The 21,643-nt window shown below is 34.6% G+C and overlaps 1 protein-coding gene across 1 annotated transcript in view; it reads left to right on the top strand.

Annotated features, from left to right (window-relative positions):
- VPS13B (vacuolar protein sorting 13 homolog B) overlaps positions 1–21,643 on the top strand; it is a 429,559-nt gene that overhangs the window by 254,234 nt on the left and 153,682 nt on the right. The window contains exon 30 of the mRNA XM_059490125.1: positions 2,127–2,238. Within this exon, the coding sequence (XP_059346108.1) occupies positions 2,127–2,238 (112 nt within the window). The remainder of the gene's footprint in view (positions 1–2,126; positions 2,239–21,643) is intronic.

The raw sequence follows: 21,643 nt of genomic DNA, 5'->3' as shown, positions 1-21,643 counted from the left end.
GAGCATAATATATTTAGCTCAGCAAAAAGATGACTGAAATGAGTGAATAAAACCAAATGAGATTGTGAACATCTTTACACTTGAGTCTCTAAGATTTTCCTAGATTGTACTTATATTGTAAGTATAAAGTAATGTATGTACAGTATTATATTGTAAATATACTTAAATTGTAAGTATGTTTTTATAATGTAGCAGAGATGTTTTTCCCCTCAAATTTTTAAATATCTGCAATGATCATGATTGTTTACTACATTACTCCCATATTTTGAAGAGTGTGGTTAATGAATGGAGATATGAATTCATATGATCTTTTAGAAACCAGCTGATAATAATAATGTCCGTGATTCTTTCTGATTTAAGATTGGCTTATTTATTGACCTACAGTAAACTGTACACAAAAGGTCCATTCCCAGCCTTGAAAAAAATCTCCTAAAATACTTACACAACAGAGACTGTTATGGGTAGCCCTGTGCTTATTTTGCTTTGCTAAGTGTAAGAGAAAAATTAAAATTCTTAGCCTAAGATATATTTTAAGAATCATTTCCCAAGAATAAGGCATCTGCAACCTAATTGAGTTGCAGTTATAATCAGATATTTGTTTAATACCATCACTCTATTATCTTCTGTGAGTATTGGAAAGCAAATACCCAACACCTAAGTGTACAGTGGCAGTATTCTAGTACTTAGTACAGTGCCTTACTACTTTTTGAAAATATGAGTTCAGATTTAGTCAAAAAATTGAGTTTTTCATCAGCTTAACTCTTGTGTCTTATTTCTAGCAACCAAACCATATGTAATTAGTTTTGTTTTGCTTTGGGGGGACTAAAGGATTTGTCTATATTTTGTAAGTACATCAGATTCTTTGAAATAGATGGCTTGTGTGCTAACACACTTGTGTATCAGAGCTTGTGTTCCCACTTTGCCATATATTTACTGGGGTACCCCTTCAATAGTTTGAAAATATTGTAGAATTTCTGTGATTTCTTAGATCTGTTCAGAAAATATACTTGTCTTTATACGTGTTTAGCTGTAAAGCATGGTGTCTCTTTCACCAAGACATTACTGGGTCTGAAAAAACCATTTTTTTAAGAGTATAGATTTTGCTGGTTCTTACCACACCAAACATTTCACACTTCAGTAAATATTTGAACTACCTTCTACTGCAATCTTGTTTTCAAAACTCATATATGAGAGTCTTGCAGAACTTCCTTGGGTGTGGGAGCAGGTGTTATGTCGTTCCATCCTTGTTACATCTCACACAGGTTTTGCAGTGAACCTTCAGATGATGAACTCTTTGAACTTGCTTCACACCTGCCCAAGAGTTTCCTAGTTAATATGGAGTCTTCTGAGCACAGCCTTGTCCAAGTGCTTTGTTTGTGCCTGCTGACAGAGTTAGCTTTCTACAAAAAATATGGTGCTGTTTCATTTCTGGGCAGAACTTTGGTTTTTGTCTAATACGACCACTGCTTTTAAAACTGAGAAACTTTACATGTGGCTGAAATTTGAAAATTATGGAGATAAGTGGAAAGCAGAGATTTTTTTTCTTCTTGGATTAATTTTGTTCCTGATGTGAAATTTACTGTCCAGCATTACATCTTGTTCTATGTATGTGTGTCAGATTTCAGATTCTCTTGTTTCAGTCCTTGTGTTTGAACTTTCCATGTGCGTTGCAGCCGATTCCAAATGCTACCAGGATGGTTATACTGTGGTATCCTGTAATGTTTTACATCTAAAGATATAGGCCCATAATAAAAAGGGTGCACAATTCAGAGTGGTTTACATGCTGATATTTCAGCAAATAGTTATTGGAGAAACAAACAGATCACAAAGAATATGTCATAAAATGTCTGAAGTCATTTTGAAATAACCCCCCCAAAAGTGTCAGAGAGAATGAGAAGTCACAGACCAGGACTCAGTGGTGTGATAAAACTCTGAGGAAATTAAATTACAATAGTTTTGTCTTTATGTATCACAGCAGGGCTATTGATTTTATGTTGCTCCTGTGCAAAATTGAATCCTTAGCAAATATTCTTATGAACATTTTTTAAATAAATAGTTTTCCAATGTTCCTGCTATGTGCATTTGACTTTCAATCAAACACATATTTTCTCTTTTCCTAACTACAGCTAATCCATCAATTAAAGAAGACACTTTGGTTCTCAAGATTGGATCTGTCTCTATGGCTCCTCAGGCTGACAACCCTCTTGGTAGAGCTGTGCTCAGAAAAGACATTTATCAGTAAGTGTCAGAGGAGGGGGTTGGCTTTTCATATATCTCAGTAAAATTCATTCTGGGAGAAGTTAATTGATCAATAAAACTGGTACGTGCAGCCTGTAAAAATACTTTTCACATACAATCTTTTGATATTCAAAACCAGGTTTTTCTGATTTTCTTCACTTGTGGGCTTTCAAATCCATTTAGACAAATCAAGTTCTGCTGTGAAGTGCTGATGAATAACAGAATTTAAATGCCAAATCACTATGAAGTTTAAACTCACAGATGAGAACATTTTAAGAGGTTTTCTTTTATTCAGCTACTACTAAGTTCACCTTAGAGAAAAGGAAATTTTTTGTGACTTCTAGTGTTCAGTAGCCCTATAGTGAGAAGGAGATAGATCTTAATAATATAAATGGTAAACATATATTCAAACTGTAGGATTCTTGATGTCATGTAGATCAAAGCTTAAAGGAATGCAAACTTCTAAGGAGCTCTTTCCCAGTAAACACATTTTCTGTGAAAATGTCATGCTCTGGATTGTGTCACTAAGTATGTGCAAACCACAGTAATCATATATAGGCAGCAAAACTGGTGAACATATGTAATCAACATGATAAAAGTAATACATGATCCTTAGTAGAGTTGGCACTGTTGCCAGACATGAAAGTAGGGTTGCAAATAATACCAAGTGAGAAAAGTCACAGAAATACAGATGAACAAGTGTCTTATACTTCCCGTTGGTCTGTTTTTCAGATGTGGCAATATTTTTAACTACTTCATAGTGCTCTTCAATAGAAATTACAAACATCAAAATCTTTTCCCAGCAGTAAAACATTTACTGCCTAGAAAATGACAGCAAGTTTTACTTTTGTCAAGACTAGGATTTTTAGACCATGAAATATCTCCAATTTCACTTCTGATCACTTAGAAGTTGTAAGAGAGTCCTTTTCTTCATATTTCCATGTGGAAGCATTTAAATTAATGGGTTTGCTTGTATGTTTGGTTATAGTAGTTTATCCTTTCTTTCTCTTTTTTTTTTTCCCTTTTGTTTTTAAATGAGCATTTTATCTTTCGTATCATGGAAAAAGTCTTGCAGGCAGGCATTAGCAGTGGGTTTGGGTGGCAGGGCCTGATCCAGCTCTCATGTGCTCATAGATGAAAGAGATCTTCCAGACATTTGTACAGGCTCTTCCTGCTCCTACCCTTTCTGTCTGAGGAGACGCCCATCTGATATCTGCTTTAAGAGTCAGAGACCCAAATGTAGATTCCACTCCTCTCATAGCAACAAAAACTTTTTCAAAAAATGCCTGATCATAAAGTGGAATCTGCAATTACCAGCTTCTGTAAGGTCATTTCAGTCACTGTGAGGAACTGTGTGATGTTCCTTGTATGCACATTACAAACCAGTGAGTAAGCAACTCCTATACAGTTAAAATCACTGAAAATGTGCTAGTTAACTGTGCTGTGCTGTGCTAGATTTTTGAGTCTCTATCTTTGCCTATGTAGCTTTACCTGAAATGTTGATGTTCAGTGCTTTTCAAAGGTTCTGATGTATTATTATGCATTATGGTCCTTTGGGTTTTATATACATAAATGTTCCAGACACGATTTTTGCAGTGTATATTTGGTTTTCATAGTTTTCATGTAGATACAATATGCTCCACTCCTCCTTTAGGAATTATGACAACAAATGAGTAAGGTAGAAATAAGCACTGGGCCAGAGATATCTCTCATATGACTACTACTGGTATTTTGTGACCAGTCTCCCAACATTGTGCTTCCTATGTCTTTTTCTGAGTTTTCTGACATTTTAAGTGATTTCCTCAGCTTCAGTGACCACTCCCCAATTTCTCATCATCTATGAAATGATTTGTTCTTCTCTTTCCTTCTTTAATCATCCAATTATACTAGCTTTACTGCTTCTAAGATATATCAGAGCAGAGCATCAAGTTACTTTGCAGTGTTTTATAGGACAATATTGAACTTTATAGTGGGGAGTCTTTTGATTTTGGGAAGAAGGTGACTATCTTAATCTGTTTAAGCAAGTTCCAAGATTTTCAAAGAATAAAAATTAATATTTTTGAAATTAAAAATATAAAGATCCATTTTCTAATTACAAAATCTTTGATTTAGAGCAAAGTGTACTTACAGAAGCGTGGTTCAAGACGTCTCTTCATTGTCTTACATGACAGTCACTGCTGTGAGACAGCTAGAGTTCTAAGTGAAGTTAATTTCACCGTTTTCCAGGGTTCTTTAAATAAAATTAGGCAAAGGGTTCTGTACTCTGGGCAGGACATACAGTCTGTATACAAGGAAAAAAAAACAGAGGGATATTATTAACACATAATGTTGGGTCTAAATATGAGAGTTCTTACAAAGTATTTGCCTTTTTTAACGTGCTAATGGTGCTAGAAAAAAACCTGGAGCTAATACAGAATGCTTAAAAATTGAGTGGTAAGATGAGCAAACCCACACAATGTGTGGTTCATGTGCTTGGTGACAGATTTCTTAGCAAATATTAACAGAGGTACAAGTAGTACAATATCTAGTATAAGACACTCTAAAAATATAAATTACAGAAGCCTGTTGGTTACTGAAGAATTAGCATCTGCAGTATTCTAATAATGCCAACATGTCATCTTCAGTCTTTTTCCAGCCTCTCTTCTCTAATTTGATGCTGCTGCTTTTAATAGAATAAAAGAAAATAAATTGTTGTCTGAACCACTGTCTTTACAGTGTTTCTGGAGTGGGGATACAAACTTAATTTGTGGTGTCACTTTGCTTTAAACAGTCTTCTGTTTAGGCCTGAACTACAACCACATGCAATTAGTGTCACTTTTGTAGTGCTTCATGAGAAAGAAGAATTTTTGCTTCTCATTTAGAAATTGTTCTTTTAGGAAAGGCTGAGAAACATTTTCGTGGCTAGAGGCGGAATAGCATTTCCAAATATCTTTTGAATTTGTCCCATAAATTTATACATGAAAAGCTGAATGTGCTCACGTATCATTAGTGGAATACCAGTGCATGAAGGTAAGTCTGGTAGGGCTGCAGGTCATACTAAATAAACCAGACCACTTTTGGCCTGTAGGCTGAAGTGACTCCCCCTAGTATGTCTTAGGAAAAAGAGCTTACATGCTAACTTGGAGAGAGAACTAAACTGAAAAGGGCGTGTTGGAAAAACAATGTGCCTCAATCATTTGGGCACAAATATAGTTTCAGGTGATTATTGGAAGTTGTAAAAAAAATGTATTGACATTGTAACTTCAATTTTCCTATGCTGTATAAAAATAAGTCTTAGAGTATTTTCTCCAGTAGAAAATGGACCACTTTAGTTCTGCTATTAATATATAGTAAAGAAGGTTAAATGCACCATAACAGCAAATTGAGGACTCCTGAAAGCAGTATGGTGACACATTTCTGTATGGTGACAGTAAGACACAATGTCTTTTTCTGTTTTTTTCCCTGCTAAATTGTAGGAGTTGATTTTTTGGTTGTAATGGTTTTTCATGATTCTCTGATTCTTAAACTTCAGCTCCAGCTGTATTTGTGTTCCACAGATGTTACAAGAACTGTACATTGCCATCAAGAAACTGCCAGTTCCGTTGATTGGAAGATTATCAGATTATCAAAAGGCCTTGGGATGGGGTCAGGGAGCAGATAAAGAAGGGTTTTGGATAAGAATGGAAGTAAGGCAGTTGCTTAGCCTGGCTAAAGGGAGGGAAGAGCAGTTAATTGAAACTGTGAAGGAGTCAGTCAGAGTAAATGAAGTTTCTGCTAAACAATGAAGGACAGAACTATATTTTTGTGGGCTTTAACTCCTGATGGGTTTTTAAGAAGTGTGTATGTTGGGGGTATGAACAGTGAATAGCACTAGTTCTGCTAAGCTACCAGCAGAACTAGGCACTGTCAACAGGGAAATGGTTGACAAAACTTCCTCACGAGACCCAGAAGTTCTGGTTCTGACTGAAAAAATGAGGCGAGGTAGCTGCATGGATATGCTCAAATATGAAGCTGAAATTGAGATGATGTTTAAGTCTACTTGTGTTTTGGGATAAGGGGCCCATTACACCAAATACTGTGCAAATGCTCAGATGGATTATAGAGGTAACTGCTGATCATCCCCAACAGGGTTGTTTTAGCAAACTGTCATGGAACAGTATTTAATTGAGTTTTAGAGAGCATCCATGAGCATATAGAGTAAAATAATGTTGAGTTACAATATTGTAGTGCAGAAATGAAATTGCTGACAAAGAGCTCAGCGACTAGAGGCTGATTGAAGGCTGTTGTGTAAAGGTCTTACTTAAAAAGTCAGGAATAATACTGCCAAACTATCAACTTCTGAGAGTTTAGGTAAGCAGAATCCCAAGCTTTCCTCAGCTTGGCCAATAAAAAACCTAATTGTTGTCCACGCTCTGGATTCATAATTTTTGAGATCCAAGGATTTCATTAATGTCATATATCAAAGCTTAATAGTACAGGTCTGAGTGTTCCATGGTCATTTTCATGTGTAGATCTTTCATAGATCAAAGCATAAAGCTGTCTCTAGACTGTTTCCAATTTGTGAATGTAAATGGAAATTCTTTAGACATGCCTCTCCCCACAAAAACAGTACATGTAAAGAATTTACTTATAAAAAGGTAGCTGTAGATTTTATTATTTTTTCATTTAAATTTTTATTAATGCAAGCCTTTTCTTATTATAATTTTTTCATTTTTGTAGTTGCTGTTTTTCACTCCTTAACTCTCAAACACTTGCAAATAGCAAAACAAAGATATTTTCCTCATAGAATAGCTGCTATTTTTCTTTATTTTAAAGAACTCCATCTAGAACATCCTTGTAACTATCATGTAATGCCCATTATTGGTTTACAAAAATACATCAGGGAAATAAGGAGTAATGAATTTTTTTTTTTTTTTTTGTCTGTAGTGATAGTGCTGGAGTGAAAGGAAAGAAAAAAATTATTCAAGGAATTTCTGAAAGAAGCCCATGCATAGCCAGCAGTCTGTGTGGAAATCTGTTTTTTCTTTCAAATGTGGTTTGGAAAATCAAATGCTTTTCAGAACTTTTCAACAGCACCCACATCTGTAGGCATCTTCTCTTCAGAAATATTTTGACATGTTTATATTTGAAAAACTATACCTTGAAATTATTGTTCAAAAAGCCTGGATTTTCTATAATTTTATTATGTGTAAAAAGGTTACTTTTTGATATCTTCCTTTTCAAACCAAATAACAGTTTAAAAACGTTTCCGTTTTTGCATAGAAATTATCATTAAGATAGCTAAATGTTTCCCAGATTATGGACCTAATATGCATATTTCCTTTTATTGAGGAAATAACTCTTTCTTTTAAGAGCTGATTATTTTGCAAAGGTTCTATTAAGACTTATTTTCTATTTTACCTATTTTTATTTTCAGTATATCTGTGAGATGTATCTGCTAGGCAAACAAGGAGTTAGCTAATGCTGACCAGGGTTTCTTCTTCTCTGAATAAAGGCAACAGAGATAATCAGTGAAAAAAATGTATGCACACAGTTTTTGAGGAAAATGTGAGCTACTTATTACATTGTCTGTATGTACCATAAGGAATTAGGAAAAATATCAGCTTTAGTATATGGTAAAATCACTTCTGCAGTTTTTCACAAATTTCAAAATTATTGCAACTGCAGGGTGATGTTATATAGGAAAAAACATTTGAGAGAAGAAATTATTAATGTTTTAAAAAGTAAGTATTTTATTGTGTATCAGTTGTGAAGTGGGATTGTGTTAGCATCCTTTTAAGTTCTCATCTATCTGTGTTAAGGAAAGAAAATTGTAACAGCAAAGATTTTGAAATTGATCACATAATTTATTTGCTAATTTTTTTCAGATTTCAAACAGGGATGATTTTATTTCTGAAGATTTTTTTTAACAGGATTCTCTTTGCGTATAACTTGAATATACAATCTTGTTTCTTTTTGCATTTAATAATCTTTAGAATTTGTAGTTGTTGAATAGGGGTGTAAATCAAAATTTTTATAGTAATTGTAATTTCTGAATATTTTTCTTTGCTATGGCACTTGATCACATTTTTTTTAGCATAAAGTTTTATAAAGACTTAGGAAAATAATCTTTATCTTCTGTAAGAATCCTATACTACTCTCTGGAGTAAGGCTTGGAAGTAAAGTCTTTTCCTGCTTTACATTTTTCTCTTCTTCTGTGTTTAACAGAGAGGCAAAAAAAAATCTGCTTAGACCTTTTGCCCAGCAAGATATTCATATATATGGATAGTATTACATGCAAACACCACTCCTAATTAGCATTGGCATGTTTAAGGCTATTGCAGCAGTTATTAATTTAAAACTCTCAGTGGAAACTAATTGTAAAATAACAGCTGGAACTGCCCATTTAGTTTCAGAAATGTGGCTTGCTAATTATCTAATACCAAAAGCTATTCAAAGCTAAATTTATATTTGGAATTTGGCATTTAAAATGTTCAGCTTTAACCTTGAAACTTGTTTTTACTTGAAATTTCCTTGTGAGTTTACAGGAATCTTCAACATAACTGATTTTCCTAAATACATAGATTTGAAATACATTTCCTTATAATGTAATATTTTCATAAGAAAATAATTTTTACAACTTTACTTTTCTCTTTAACTGATAAATTTAATCACTGTGTTCTCCATACACATACCTACTTTATATTTTTTCTTTCATTTAGTAACCCAGAACTTGATTCATACAATAAGTTTTAATTTCTTTGTGCAGTTCCTCAGAGAAAGGAAATTGAAATTTACTTCATAGAAATATTCCTGTCAAAAAGCAGTGGCATTATGTCATTTAAGCATCCATTTTTTGTTAATCGGGACTGCATTTTTGGAAACCCTATTAAATATGTTAGAGGGAAAAGTACGTATCATTAAAGAATGAATTCAAAGGAATAATCAATTAATTTAAACTGATCAAAGCTGAAACACGTAGAATTGATAAAGACAGTTTTGAAGTCTAGTAATTCTTCAACAGTGCATATATTAAAATGTTTTAATATAAAAAACCGTGACCTTCCTCAATGATTTATTGTTACTTTCAACTTTGTTTTGAGGACTTAATATACATTTTACCTGTAATGCTCTTCCCTTCTGCTTCTGGCTTGGCTGAGGTGTTTGCATAACCGGGTTCATGTCACTAGCTGCATCCTGTGTGATTTAGAACTAAATTGGGAATGGGTTTCCAGGCTCCCTTTAAACTGGATTGTGGGTTCAGGAATTTCTCAGGTTGGACAGTTTAGTTGTGAACTTAAGAGCCAGGCATCAAGGATGCATCTCTTCAAAACGGAGTCCATAAAGTCTATGTACTTTATATGATTTACTGTAGCATGTACTCCATTTCTTTCATTTAATATGATGCCATCATTAAACAGCTTAAGGTCAGAAGTAAATAGCAGTTTTAAAGTAAAACTTCCACAAGGGCATTGCTGTCTCTGCTCTGCTCATGTGCTATACTTTGTTCTATAAAAAGACTTCTCAGCTGTGCGTGTTCTTAACTACTGTATCTTCTGCTAAGTCAAGGTTCAGTTTGAGAAACACAGCAGGCTGGACTCAGAGGTTCCTTGGTCTTCTGATACTTCTTGCTGTCTCAAATAATGTTTTAACACTAATTAGTATTTTCTGTGGGGCATATACAGAGCTTGCCATGTGAAATTCATACAACTTCAGTTTTGAAATCTGTAATATGTTTAGGGTGACTGAGTGGAGGAGAGATTAGGATCTTTCATTTGTGCTGGTTTGAGATGCTGTTTAACATGTTTTTTCCCATTTCCTTTTTTCCCAAAAAAATAGCAGTTCTGCTGTGATGAAGCCAATCAAAATAAAATCAAACAACTTTTTTGGTTTTTTGGTTAGTTCTAATCCTTTTAAACTTTTTTTTTTGTTCTACATATGTGAATGCTCAATTTCCTGACTTCTTGCCTTGATATTTCTTAGTCCTAAGATTCTAAACACTTGTTATGCATATGGGTGTTTTTACTTGAGACCTAAGGTTATTGCAGTTATTTTCGTCTTCTCTCTAGGAAGCATAATTTCTTTTCCTTTTTTTTTTCCTCTATGTTTGCACATTTTGACTGAACCCCTCAGAAATCTCATATCTCTTTAACCAGCACTGAAAACTACCTCCTTCATTGAGATCTAGTCTGTAGCTGCTTCCCTTAACTGTAATAATGCCCCTTTCTCCCATTTGAAAATATTTCCAAACTGTTAATTCCTCCCTAAAGCAATTCTTGTTTTACCACAGGGGAGAGAAAACATGTCAGATATTTGCAGAGTTCTTTGAGTAGAGAGGTCTCTCACCCTCCCATCCAAGCAAGTGATGTGCAGACCATCCATGCCTAGTGAAGGGACTAAAGGAGTGAAGTGTGGCCCTGGGCTTCCTTGGGGCTGCCAGAATGGGGTGAATGTCATGTCAGATTTTAACATTACTTTATCCATGATCATTGGGCAGTGAGTTTTGTGCCCATTTAAATTGTAAATCCAAATTTGAACTCTTTTAAGATCTACTGCTTCATGGTGTTGCTGTTTATACTTGTGTATAAGGAACAGGCTGAGGGACCTGAAAGAAATAAAAAAATATTGGGGCCATCAAGCAATTGTTTTCAGTAAGATTATTCTCCTGAGCCTATTTATTGTGTAGGCACAAAAGGATTAGCCCTGGCAAAAAGGTGTGTGTTATCAGCTTGGGCATGGATCAGCTTCATCTGCCATCATGATCTGGCCTTTTGAAACAGCTCAGAATTTGATGCAGTGTACTAAGAATTTTTACATAGTTCTCAGATTCAACATTAACATTATTAAATAGACTGTAACAGTTTAAAAAGGTAAACAAGAAAGGGTACAGGGACAAAGAAAAAACACATTAAATACCACTTAGAAATCCCAGAATACCTTTCATAGTTTATGTACTCAGCAACTTTAATACAATGAAAAAATTTTCAGATAAAACTGGGAAATAAAAGGTAGTCCTAAAGATGGAGTTATTTTTTATATGAGTAGTGTTTTGTATTTCATGTTTTATGTTATAAAGCAATGTTGTTGAAGGTTTTGCACTTCTTCAAGTTACATCCCTTTAATCTTTCTTTTTCCTCAACAAGTAGCTTTATATTGTGCCTGTTATTGTAAAATGCAAGGGGGAATGAGGGGAGGTGTTTGGGTTTCTGTTAACATGGGAGAAAATAATGAGCTGGCTCTTAGAAGTTAATGCCACCTTAAGAGCTGGAGTGATTCCTCTGTATGAATTACTGAAGTAATGTTCCTTTGCTTTACACAAACTCCTTACAGTTTCTTCCCAGACTCTACTTCACTGGTTCTTAAAATATAGGATTGAATGCATATATCAAGGTTCTTTTCTGTCTTATATACTGAAAATTAACTAAATTATCTAAAGTCTTGGCTGCAGTAAATAATTTATTCTAAAAGAGCTGAGGAGAGCTTTTAAAACTCTTTATTCTATAGAGTTTTCTTCATAACTGTGAGTAAATAAAATTTCCATCAACTCTGGTTTCAACAAATGCTTTTGTTGAAAAGTATTTACTAATAGCATATAAAGTGCTTTGTAGCATTTTTAATTCTAGCAGGATCTCAAGGTAACTCTAAGGCAAGTTGTGTGCTTCTGTTACTGAGAGAAGCATATCCCGTTTGTAATGAAACATTTGTTAACTTCTGTATACAGATTGCGGTTCATTCCGCAAATACTTGTGGGCTCTCTGATGTCCCTCACAGGGTTTTATCTATGACAAATTCATACCACAGTTCTTAAACTACATTTTGGATAGATTTCTTTCTTTTGCAAAACTGTTTGCCAGTGTCTTTCATTTAATGCTTGTAAGTATTTCAACTTTGGTTTTCAATTATTTAACAAAAAGGATTATCAGAAATATACAGAATAGTAACATGTTATTTTAGCATATTTCTCTATGGGATTCTCTTCCAAGCTCCCATGGCAAAATTAAATCCATGTTACTGTTATCCTGAGCAACTCAAATTTTACTGTTTAAGTGAGTATGGTTCCTAGCTCTTAACTGACTTTTCCAACATAGTTTCACTTAGCTCAACCACCTTAAGTATGGTCAAAAGTCCTGCTTAGTGTTTGTTACGTTTAAGGACTTACCGTGCTATTAAACCTTGCTATGCTGCAATAAGGAAAAAAGAAGAAAAAAGAAATTAAAAAGTCACATGTGGTGGGTTTGTGTTGCATTTCAGAAGCTATCCTTTTTTTTTTTTATTTTTTGTTAAGAACAAAAAAATTCCATCACTTCTTTTTAAGGGTTGGTTTGTAATCTTATGGGCTTTATTAGTTGTTGGACACAAAGATAAATGCACCATTCTTCAGCCTCTCAAAACATTTTTCATGCCCACTGATATTTTTGTTGCTAGGGTTTGGGTTTTTTCTGTGAGAAGGCAATGGCCAGCACTGGTATGTTAATGGCTAACACAAGTGCATGTTGAGAGTAATAAAATACAGAGATAGTATCAGGCATCTCTGTTTCACTGTAAATGGTTGGAATAAATCACAGCTACTCCAGTTTTCTGTCTGGTATTGTGTGTTCTTGAGCATTAAAAAATAAATGGGTGTGAAGGTGGTACAAATAGGACATAGGAGTATCTACAAATAGATATGCCCTGTACTTGCAGGATAGGAACAGAAGAGGTTTGAACTCTTTCTGACAACCAAAATTATTTAACTATTGAATAGTATTGTTTAATCATTGTATGTGACAGTTTTTCAAGAAACAGGAAGAAACTTATAGATGAGCAAATCCAACTACAAAGCAAATTCTAAACTTTTCAAGGTTGCAAGTGTATAAATATGTGCATATATGTATTCAAGAAAAATACAGAAAAATGCAATTCTGTGGCATATCTTTTTTAACCCACTGTATTTAGACAGCTTCATTGGTGGATTTTTCCATGTTTTTGGCTTAGTAAAAAAATGCCTGATATATTATGTAACTGCAAATGTTACTGAAGTTGTTTTCTAAAAATAATTTTTTTAATCTACATTTTGTATTTTTCACACACTGCAGCTCATAAGAGTGTATCTAATTATATTTACTAAACTGGACTCAAACTACAGGTGATGGAATTTTCTATTTTCCAGATGGGCAGTGTATTTGTTTGTGTGTTTGTGTCTGTGCAGTGTCCTAATTTTTTTTATCTCCAGGCAGAAAAATAAAGCTCTAAAGTTTTCTTTATAATCACCACTATTTAAATATTTGGGCTGCATCATAGAGTCACTGAACTACCTGACACTGGAATCTGTAGTCTTCATGGTCAATATTGTGAGTACACAGGGATATTTTGAGTAGATTTGTATCTTTTTTGTTTCTCTCTTTGCCCTCCTTCAGATGCATATTTAGAAGTAAAACTCCCCTTCAGTAAATTTTTTAGGCATAGATTCATACTGACTTTAGAGGTGCCAGTAGTCAGTTAGCAATAGTCTAATGGGGTTTTAAGAAAGCAAATATACTGGCTTTAACATGACAGGTAATGTATTTCATAATTACTGTAGAGTGAGGTTTTATATCAGGAGAGTTTTCAAGGGGTATTGAAATAGACAAAGTAGTGCCAGGACTTCAGGAAGAAGAATTAAAGGAAGATTATTTTTAATACTGTGTTATTGACATATTTTACAATATCATATACAGTATTTCAGAAATAGTTCCAGCTTGCCATTATGAATATGATTATTCTAGAAGAAGAAGAAAATAATGTAATCATTGAGAAACTAATGTAATCAGTGCCAAAGATAAATATGAATTGACTTAGAAAGTTAAATATTCATGTTTTAGAGTAGTTTCTTGTATTGACCATGCTATAAGCATTACCAATTGCAATAGACATGCTGAAAGTATGCATTAATACACATTGTTCAGTGTAAAGGAAAAGCTGGTATTTATTTGTTTGTAATGTTCTTTTCTGCTTCAGATACACTTTGACTGATGTCCAGGTATGATTTTGATATACTGACACAGCAGCAAAAAGAAATCCTGTCCCATATCAGCTTATGAAACACACTGAGGAGAGTTTGCCTGCCAGCCTGTTCCTTACACCAGGTTGTATTGCACCATTTAGAGAAATTCCACACATCAAATATGAAGGCTGTGTTCAGTGAAATTTCACCTGGGTGAATTTATAGAATATCTGAAAAAACTGAGATACTGTTCCACTTAGCTAGATTTATCAGTTAAGCCAAAGTGAAATTCAAGCTGAAAACAATGGGGAAATCACGGGATTATTTATATTAGTCATATGGTAAAGCAAATACACACAAAATATTTAAAAATCTGAAATGAAAGATCCTTTTACTACCAGGCAGCATTAAGTTCTGAGATAAAATTATTTCTTCCACAAAACTAAAGCATAAAAGTCTTTGGGTTATATTTTATTTTGCCTTTTTTACTAGTCCCCTCTTCAAACTTCCACTATTTAGAGAAGCTATATTCCACTTGGTTTTCTTCAAGGAACATTTGGCATCCAAAAATATCATACAGACCTTCCATTGGAATTGTGCAAACTTATCATTTATACAGTCTCTCAAGTGTATATTTATACAATGCTTCCTGAATTTGGGTGAATGTTTCAAAAGTATAAAGAGATTCCTCAAACTGTCTAAACATTAAACAATATAAAAATGAAAAACTGATTTTTGAAAGTTCAGACTTGCTCATGCTGTTATTTTTGCTGAGGAATTTAAACAATGAAATGATAGAAGTAATTAAACAGATGACATCTAAATGCACAGCTGCAAACTTCAGCTTTGTTTCATCTTACACTTTTTTTGAGAGAGACCAAAATGACTTCATAGTTTACTAAAACTGTACCTTATGGCCATAGGTTCATTGATACTGTGTTCCAGAGACACCTCTAGAAGACAATGCACTGCAGAAGTTCTTCAGCTTCTTTGCAGGCAATTACTGCACTGCAACCCTTGTAGCAAGGGACTACTTTTATATGTCTGGTCACCTCATAGGATATGTAGAGCATTTTTTGCCCATAGGACTAAGAAAGGAAGCAAAGGCCAAATTTTTTGATGTGTGATCTGCTGTAATTCCTTTCATGAGTTTAGTAGCTTCTATATTATCAGTGCACTGCTGCCAGTCCTGACCTTGCTGTGGCCCAGTTCACTAAAATCTAGCTTTCCTAAATGGGTAGAAAATGGAATTACAGTAGCACTCACCTGGAACCACCACTGTAATTAATGAGGATGAAGAGGTTGTGGGTTTTTTTTTCTCTGTATACGTACTTATTGGGTTTCAAAATAAAAATATTTAAGTAGCCACATAAGTAGCATATCAGTTTAAAAATTGCTATCACTAATTTTTATCCATATTTTATAACTTTGCATTCTCAGAATACTTTCAAAATGTTTTCTATGCAATTAATTACATTGACAAAATCATTTTGGCTTTATGCCCACAGGATAAATTGGTAGACTGTTGAAGAGGTTGATTTTGTCATTTAGAGATATGTGCTAAGCAAGTTTAGAGAGAAGAGCCTCTCCTATTTTCCTTTGGCATGTTCTAGCCTTGCAAAGAGGAAAGCACATCCCATGGCAGGCCAGGCAAAGGTTCTGCCTAGCCCCAAACATTCTCATGTGCAGCCTATGGAGACCAGGCAGACTCTGCTTTTCTGCACATCCATGCATCCTGTTAGACTGGCCACCTCAATTCTAACCAAGACAGTGTTTCCTGCTCCTTTTGAGAGAGTGTCAAACCACACATGCAAAATAGGCACAAACCATTGACTTCCCATCACCAGATTTATTCTTCTGTCTTCAAAACCAAATCTCTCTCCTCTTGCATTGTGATAGCTCAATGAATATCAGTCCTTTAAAAAATGGTTTGGGATTAAATAAATACCTCTATGACTCAGTAGTTGCAGTTGATGGAACTGGTGAAATAAAGGACACATAGTAGTTAGAGAAATGTTATTCTAATTTTACAGTTTTTCATCTCTGAGCAATTAGTTTAAGAACTGAGGGGGTTTTCTGTGTTGTCTGTTTTTAAGAAAAAGCTACAAAGCAGTCGTAAGGGAAGACCTGTCTGCTTCAGCTTGGCAAAAAAATAAAAGCTGTGCTGAAAAATATTAGTAAAAAAAATAGTCTATTTGGATATTTTAGAAAAAGTTTGGTTATTAGTATAATTCTCTTCTGTAGAAGAGTTATTGCTGCACAATTAGAAAAGTCTAGCAGCAGAGAAGAGATAACTGTGTTTCTGACTATCCCATCTACATGTCTCAAAAGTGACTAATACCTAGCTGGGACATATTTAAGGGAAACACTTGTGTGTAGAGTACTGTGATGGCTTTGTTGAAGATCCTGAATACCTTCTCTTAATGTCACTCTCTGTCAGGAGCCACGATTGTCATAGTAGTAGATTCTGTGCTTGAAATATGTAGAAGCTTGGAGTGAATTCAAATAGCAGAATTCAAACACCTTTTTCATGGTTGAATTTTCTACACATGTATCTAACACATCCTTATTCCAGACTGACACATAGGAGACTAAATGATATCTTAACAACAATCAACTAAAATCTTAGTGCTCTTTTATATGATTAGCTGTTCTAAATGATAATGAGTGTAGATGGCTTGTTCTATACACCCAGTTGGTTTTTTTTCACCAGACACTTTGGCATTCATGTATTGGATCCTGTTTTAGGGCATGCTTATCCATAATTGAATAATCGCCCCTTTTTTTTTCTTTTATTTTTTTTGTGGTTTGGAAATACTGATTTCCCACATGGAATTCATTGTGTTACATAATGATCTTTGTAGCTATTTGTTGTTGTATGCTCTGCTTTAGCTTTTTTAACGCTTTTACTAGTTCCTGTCTTCTCAGTCGTACTTATCTCTGTAGGTATATAGAGCAAAAAGGCACCAGTGCCCAAGAGATAGAAGTCAGAAATTTATCCAACATTAATTTGAAAAAGAGGAAAGTTACTTGTTACACTTACATTTTTGCATCCCTGTAGCAATTGTTTGAAGTAGTCTAGTGCAATCAGAAGACAATTTTGCATATGTTTCAGTTACTGGCCTTTTTTTTCAACACAAGTAATCTACATCTCAGCTGATTTATGCCTATGTACAAAAATGATAAACACTACAAATCATTATAAAGTTAGAACTTAAGAGTGTTGCTGACTACAAAACATATTCCATTATAATGTAATTTATAACTTTTTCCTTTGCATTAGGATGTTATGTATTTGGCCACTATGTGAATTTAAGAAGGGGTCAGTAATTTTTATTTTGCTCACAGAGCTATCACTGATGTTTTCTTTTTACAAGCATCCTGCACTTATGAAGATGAACCCAGGTTCCATAACCACTCTGACTTAAAGGAATGTGTTACCTTCTGTAGATAATGTTGATGTTTCTGCCTGTGCAGATCACAACAGCAGGGCTAATCAGACAGAATGCACTTGGCGTTGTTAAACAGATTCCTGTAATCAATAGTATCACTTGCTAATCAGAAAAACATTAGGCAAAGTAGCCTTACTGTGCTCAGTTTATATTTTAATTTAATAAACCATTGCTGAGTATGCTGCCAGCAGTGATGTAGATGGGACAGTAGTTGTGTTATTCTGAGGCTGAGCTGGAGAGGGGAGAAGGAGCAGTTGCCAACAAAGCCAGTCATGTGTGGCATGGTTCCTGGGGAAAAGAGGCAGAAACAGTGAGAATTGGAGTTCACTACTGATGGCATTTGAAAGCCTGCTCCACTGATCCAGACTGAAATAAATTGTTTCCAACATCCTGGCAGCCATAAAACACTGTTTGTTACACCACAAGTCTCCCTATGGACAGATTGCAGGCTGGGTAAGCAAACCCTTGTCCTGGAAGATGTGTGTATCACGCAGTATGGCAGAATATGTACCCAGGATCTTGTGAGGACCTTCTCTTCTTGCCTAAAGACATCTCCTTCTCTCTTCTAGCAACATTAGAATGTTCTTACCTTCTTCTTTACTTTAATTTTCAGCCTTAGTGCCCTGATTCTATGCTTCTTCCTTTGCCAGTGTTCTCGTTTTTTTCTACTTCTAATTCTTTTTTCCATCTTCCTCACAAATAATTTAATACCTCCAAATTTAGGCACATCCAGGACTTCCATCATGGGAAGTCATGCTATAGGATTTTTTTTATTTTAGTACTTAGATCATGTCCCTATATGTTGTGTGATGTTGGGGAAGTTCTGTTTCTCTCCAAAGGTCTCAAATGTGACAAAAAGACATCTAGGTATCTATTGTACCATCTATTTGGTAAAATTAAAAAAAACCGAAAAAGTAGTTGCCTTTGTTTGAAAAGCTGATTCCTGTCTGAGGTTTTACTTATAGAAGTTTAGCATTCTCAAAGGCCAGTGTTGTCATAGATTCTCTTGATTTACCACATTTTTGTTCTGTGCTCTTCTTAACACCTATAGCATCTCATTCTAGATGGAGTCCAAGAAACACTTGCTTCAGTTTCCCTGTTTGGTAAAATACATTCAATGGCTTTGTCAAGGAGGAAACTTTATTGAGTTGAATTGGGGAAAAGGCAGTGAAAGTGCATTAGGTTAGTGATGAATACTGCTGTGATTTCTACAGTGGTCAGTCACATCTCATGTATAGGTGAGGGGCTTTCAGACCACATCTGGCCTGAGACTTCACAAGCTTAAGCAGAAGAGGAAGAGGTCCTTTTACCTATGTGCCATAGGTTATTACATATTTATCTATGTGCTGTACCTATGTGTTATTACATATTTATCCAAGCTTACTTTCCGTTTCCTTTGTAAATTAGGATAGAAAGGATCTTTCATCAGGCAAAACCTTTAATAAGTGAAATTTAGGTAGCTATTTTTGTTATCTCTATACCTGGAAGAAATCACTGCACACAGAGATCCAGAATGTGCAGTCTTTAACAGCCATTTTCCTGGCTTCTTTAGCTTTTTGTAGGTCTCAGATGAGCTGTAAGTGAATAAATTTAACTTCTTTACTGTGGGTCTCAGAATTATGCTTATTCAGCAGCATGTAGTAACTGATTCAACATGAACTACTTCTTAAATAAACATACAAAAAGCCTGACCCACGCAAAATCAATTTAAAAAAGAGAAAAACTTTAAACCTGTGTTTCGTGTTACATGCTTATGGTTGTCTTTGGTTGCTTGTGATCTTACTGTATTGTTGACCAGCTGTTGTATTCTGCACCACCTGCCCAAAGATTAGATGAGATAGTGAAGTTGTTTTCAGAAGAGGGAAGCAATTTAAATCATAACCTCTACAGTACATTTCAGCTGATAAAACATCACTTTTGCTGGAGATAGAGAAGTCGGGAATTTGGCTTACTCTGTTTTCCGGAATTTATTTGCTGCAAGGATTTTAAAGGGTTCAGAGTTCATACAAAGCACGTGTACTTAAGACTAGGCCAGGTTTGCTGTGGTTTAACATACCTTCATTCTCCTAGGAAGTATACAACTAATAAATTGGAGACATACTTAGGAAAATTGTTGATATGGAAAAACCAGAAATGAGTGCTTATGTAAATCACTGTATGTAAATTGTTGATATGGGAAACCAGAAATGAGGGCTTATGTAAATGCTTGTATATATATTACTTATTTGGGAAAAGGCTATATTTTGATCCTTGTATAAAACTGGCATGATGCAATTTCTGAAAGCCATAATGAGCTTCATCAAAACATCAAGGCATTAATTACTAAACCTTGTATTTTACATGGATGTGTAAAATATGTGTTTCTTGAAGTGGGTTATCTATAGAAACACAGTATGCTTGGTTTTCAAAAGTGTATCTGAACGATCAGAAGAAGAGTTTTATATTATATATAGGAGATTGGTAATAGTAGGATAATGCAAATATGAACTTTTATGTCAGCATGAAAATATTAAAGCTGAAAATATTGGGCTGTAATATCCCAAAGTGCATTAAAAAAAGATGCAGCAGACAAATGTGATACCAGCAACACAATACGTGAGTACCTTCTCTTTAAATAATGCCCTTGTATATTTTGCTGCACCTAAAGATTTTTGCCAAAGAGTGATTTTGTTGTGGTTTATGTTTAAATAAGTAAATTTGTGAGGGTAAGAAGGGCAGTGTCACAGTGGGGAGTTTCAGATCAGTGCATACAGACACATTGTGCTCAAGGAATTTGGTTCACAAGGTTATGCCGAATGAGTCTAAGGAATATTTAGGTGAGCCTATTGCAAGTTATCAAGCTGCTCATAAAAGAAGAAATGAAAAATGGTCACTGCAAAGTAAAGGGGAGAACAATCCATTGTGCATGTGAAATTACTATCATATTCTGTTTAATATACACAAGAAGATTTCCAAAGATATGTGATTCGGTGCTTTATTTTAAGTAATATTTCACAAAACAAATATTCCAGTATTTACTTGTATTAGACAAAGTATGAAAATAGACATTGGATCATACAATAATCTACTGTGGTGGGTTGAAAAAAAAAACTGCATTCACATTGATGAAATAATGCCTTAGAAAGAATAATAAAAGGCACAGTGGTTGTGGTTAGGTCTCTCTGTGTGGAAAGTTGACAAACACATTCTTAAGTTTTAAGAAACCACATTTAATTTTGAAATACCACTACTGACATAATAGATTTTCAGTGTGTTTCTACTAAGCACTTAAGAAAGTTATAGGGCCTACTGAACACTGCCATCACACTGCCTCTCCAGGAGTGACTTGATCAAAATGGCTTTCCTGTCATCCACATGTCTCTGTGGGTGCATATGATTAATTACTTAATTTTCTTAATTGCCGACATACTCCATTGGTAACAATGGCAGTGTATTAGCAGTTTCAACTGTTATTTGGATTTGGGCAGCACTGGGATTGCACTTTGAAACAGATTGCACACCTATGGTTTGCATACCTCTGCTCTTGAGTTTGCAGTTTGGGATGTGCTACTTCAATAGTTATTTGTGTTTAGATTCTTAGTATCAAATTCACACAAAATGCAGAATTATTAATTTCTCTGTGAAGACAGTAGCTGTATACTAAATCATTTTGGCCCAAGACCTTGAACAGAACACTAGATTGGATGTCATATGCCAGTAAGAAGCTCAAGCTTCAACACAGATGTATGAAATCAATAAAAATAGACTACAATTTGTGATCATAGATTGAAGGAAAAAAATTAAGATACCCTTGCTCCCTTATTTTGAAAAACAGTGGTAATATAGCAGTAATTTTTTATTATAATATCAAATGAGCAGTGCACAGAAGGCTGTATTGTTCCCAGTATAGAAAAGGAAAGATTTTTTTTTTTAGTATTTCTCAGTGCTTATTAGCAGAATATGAATGGCAGTAGAAGACTCCTCTGTTACTGGTCACAGGTAAAATTGATCTCAGCAGCTCCCACTCATTTAATAGCTCTTGAATATTTTGTTG

Source organism: Ammospiza nelsoni, chromosome 1 (assembly GCF_027579445.1).
Source record: "Ammospiza nelsoni isolate bAmmNel1 chromosome 1, bAmmNel1.pri, whole genome shotgun sequence".
In the NCBI taxonomy this organism is placed as follows: Eukaryota; Metazoa; Chordata; class Aves; order Passeriformes; family Passerellidae; genus Ammospiza; species Ammospiza nelsoni.
This window is presented reverse-complemented; position numbering and strand designations above follow the sequence as displayed.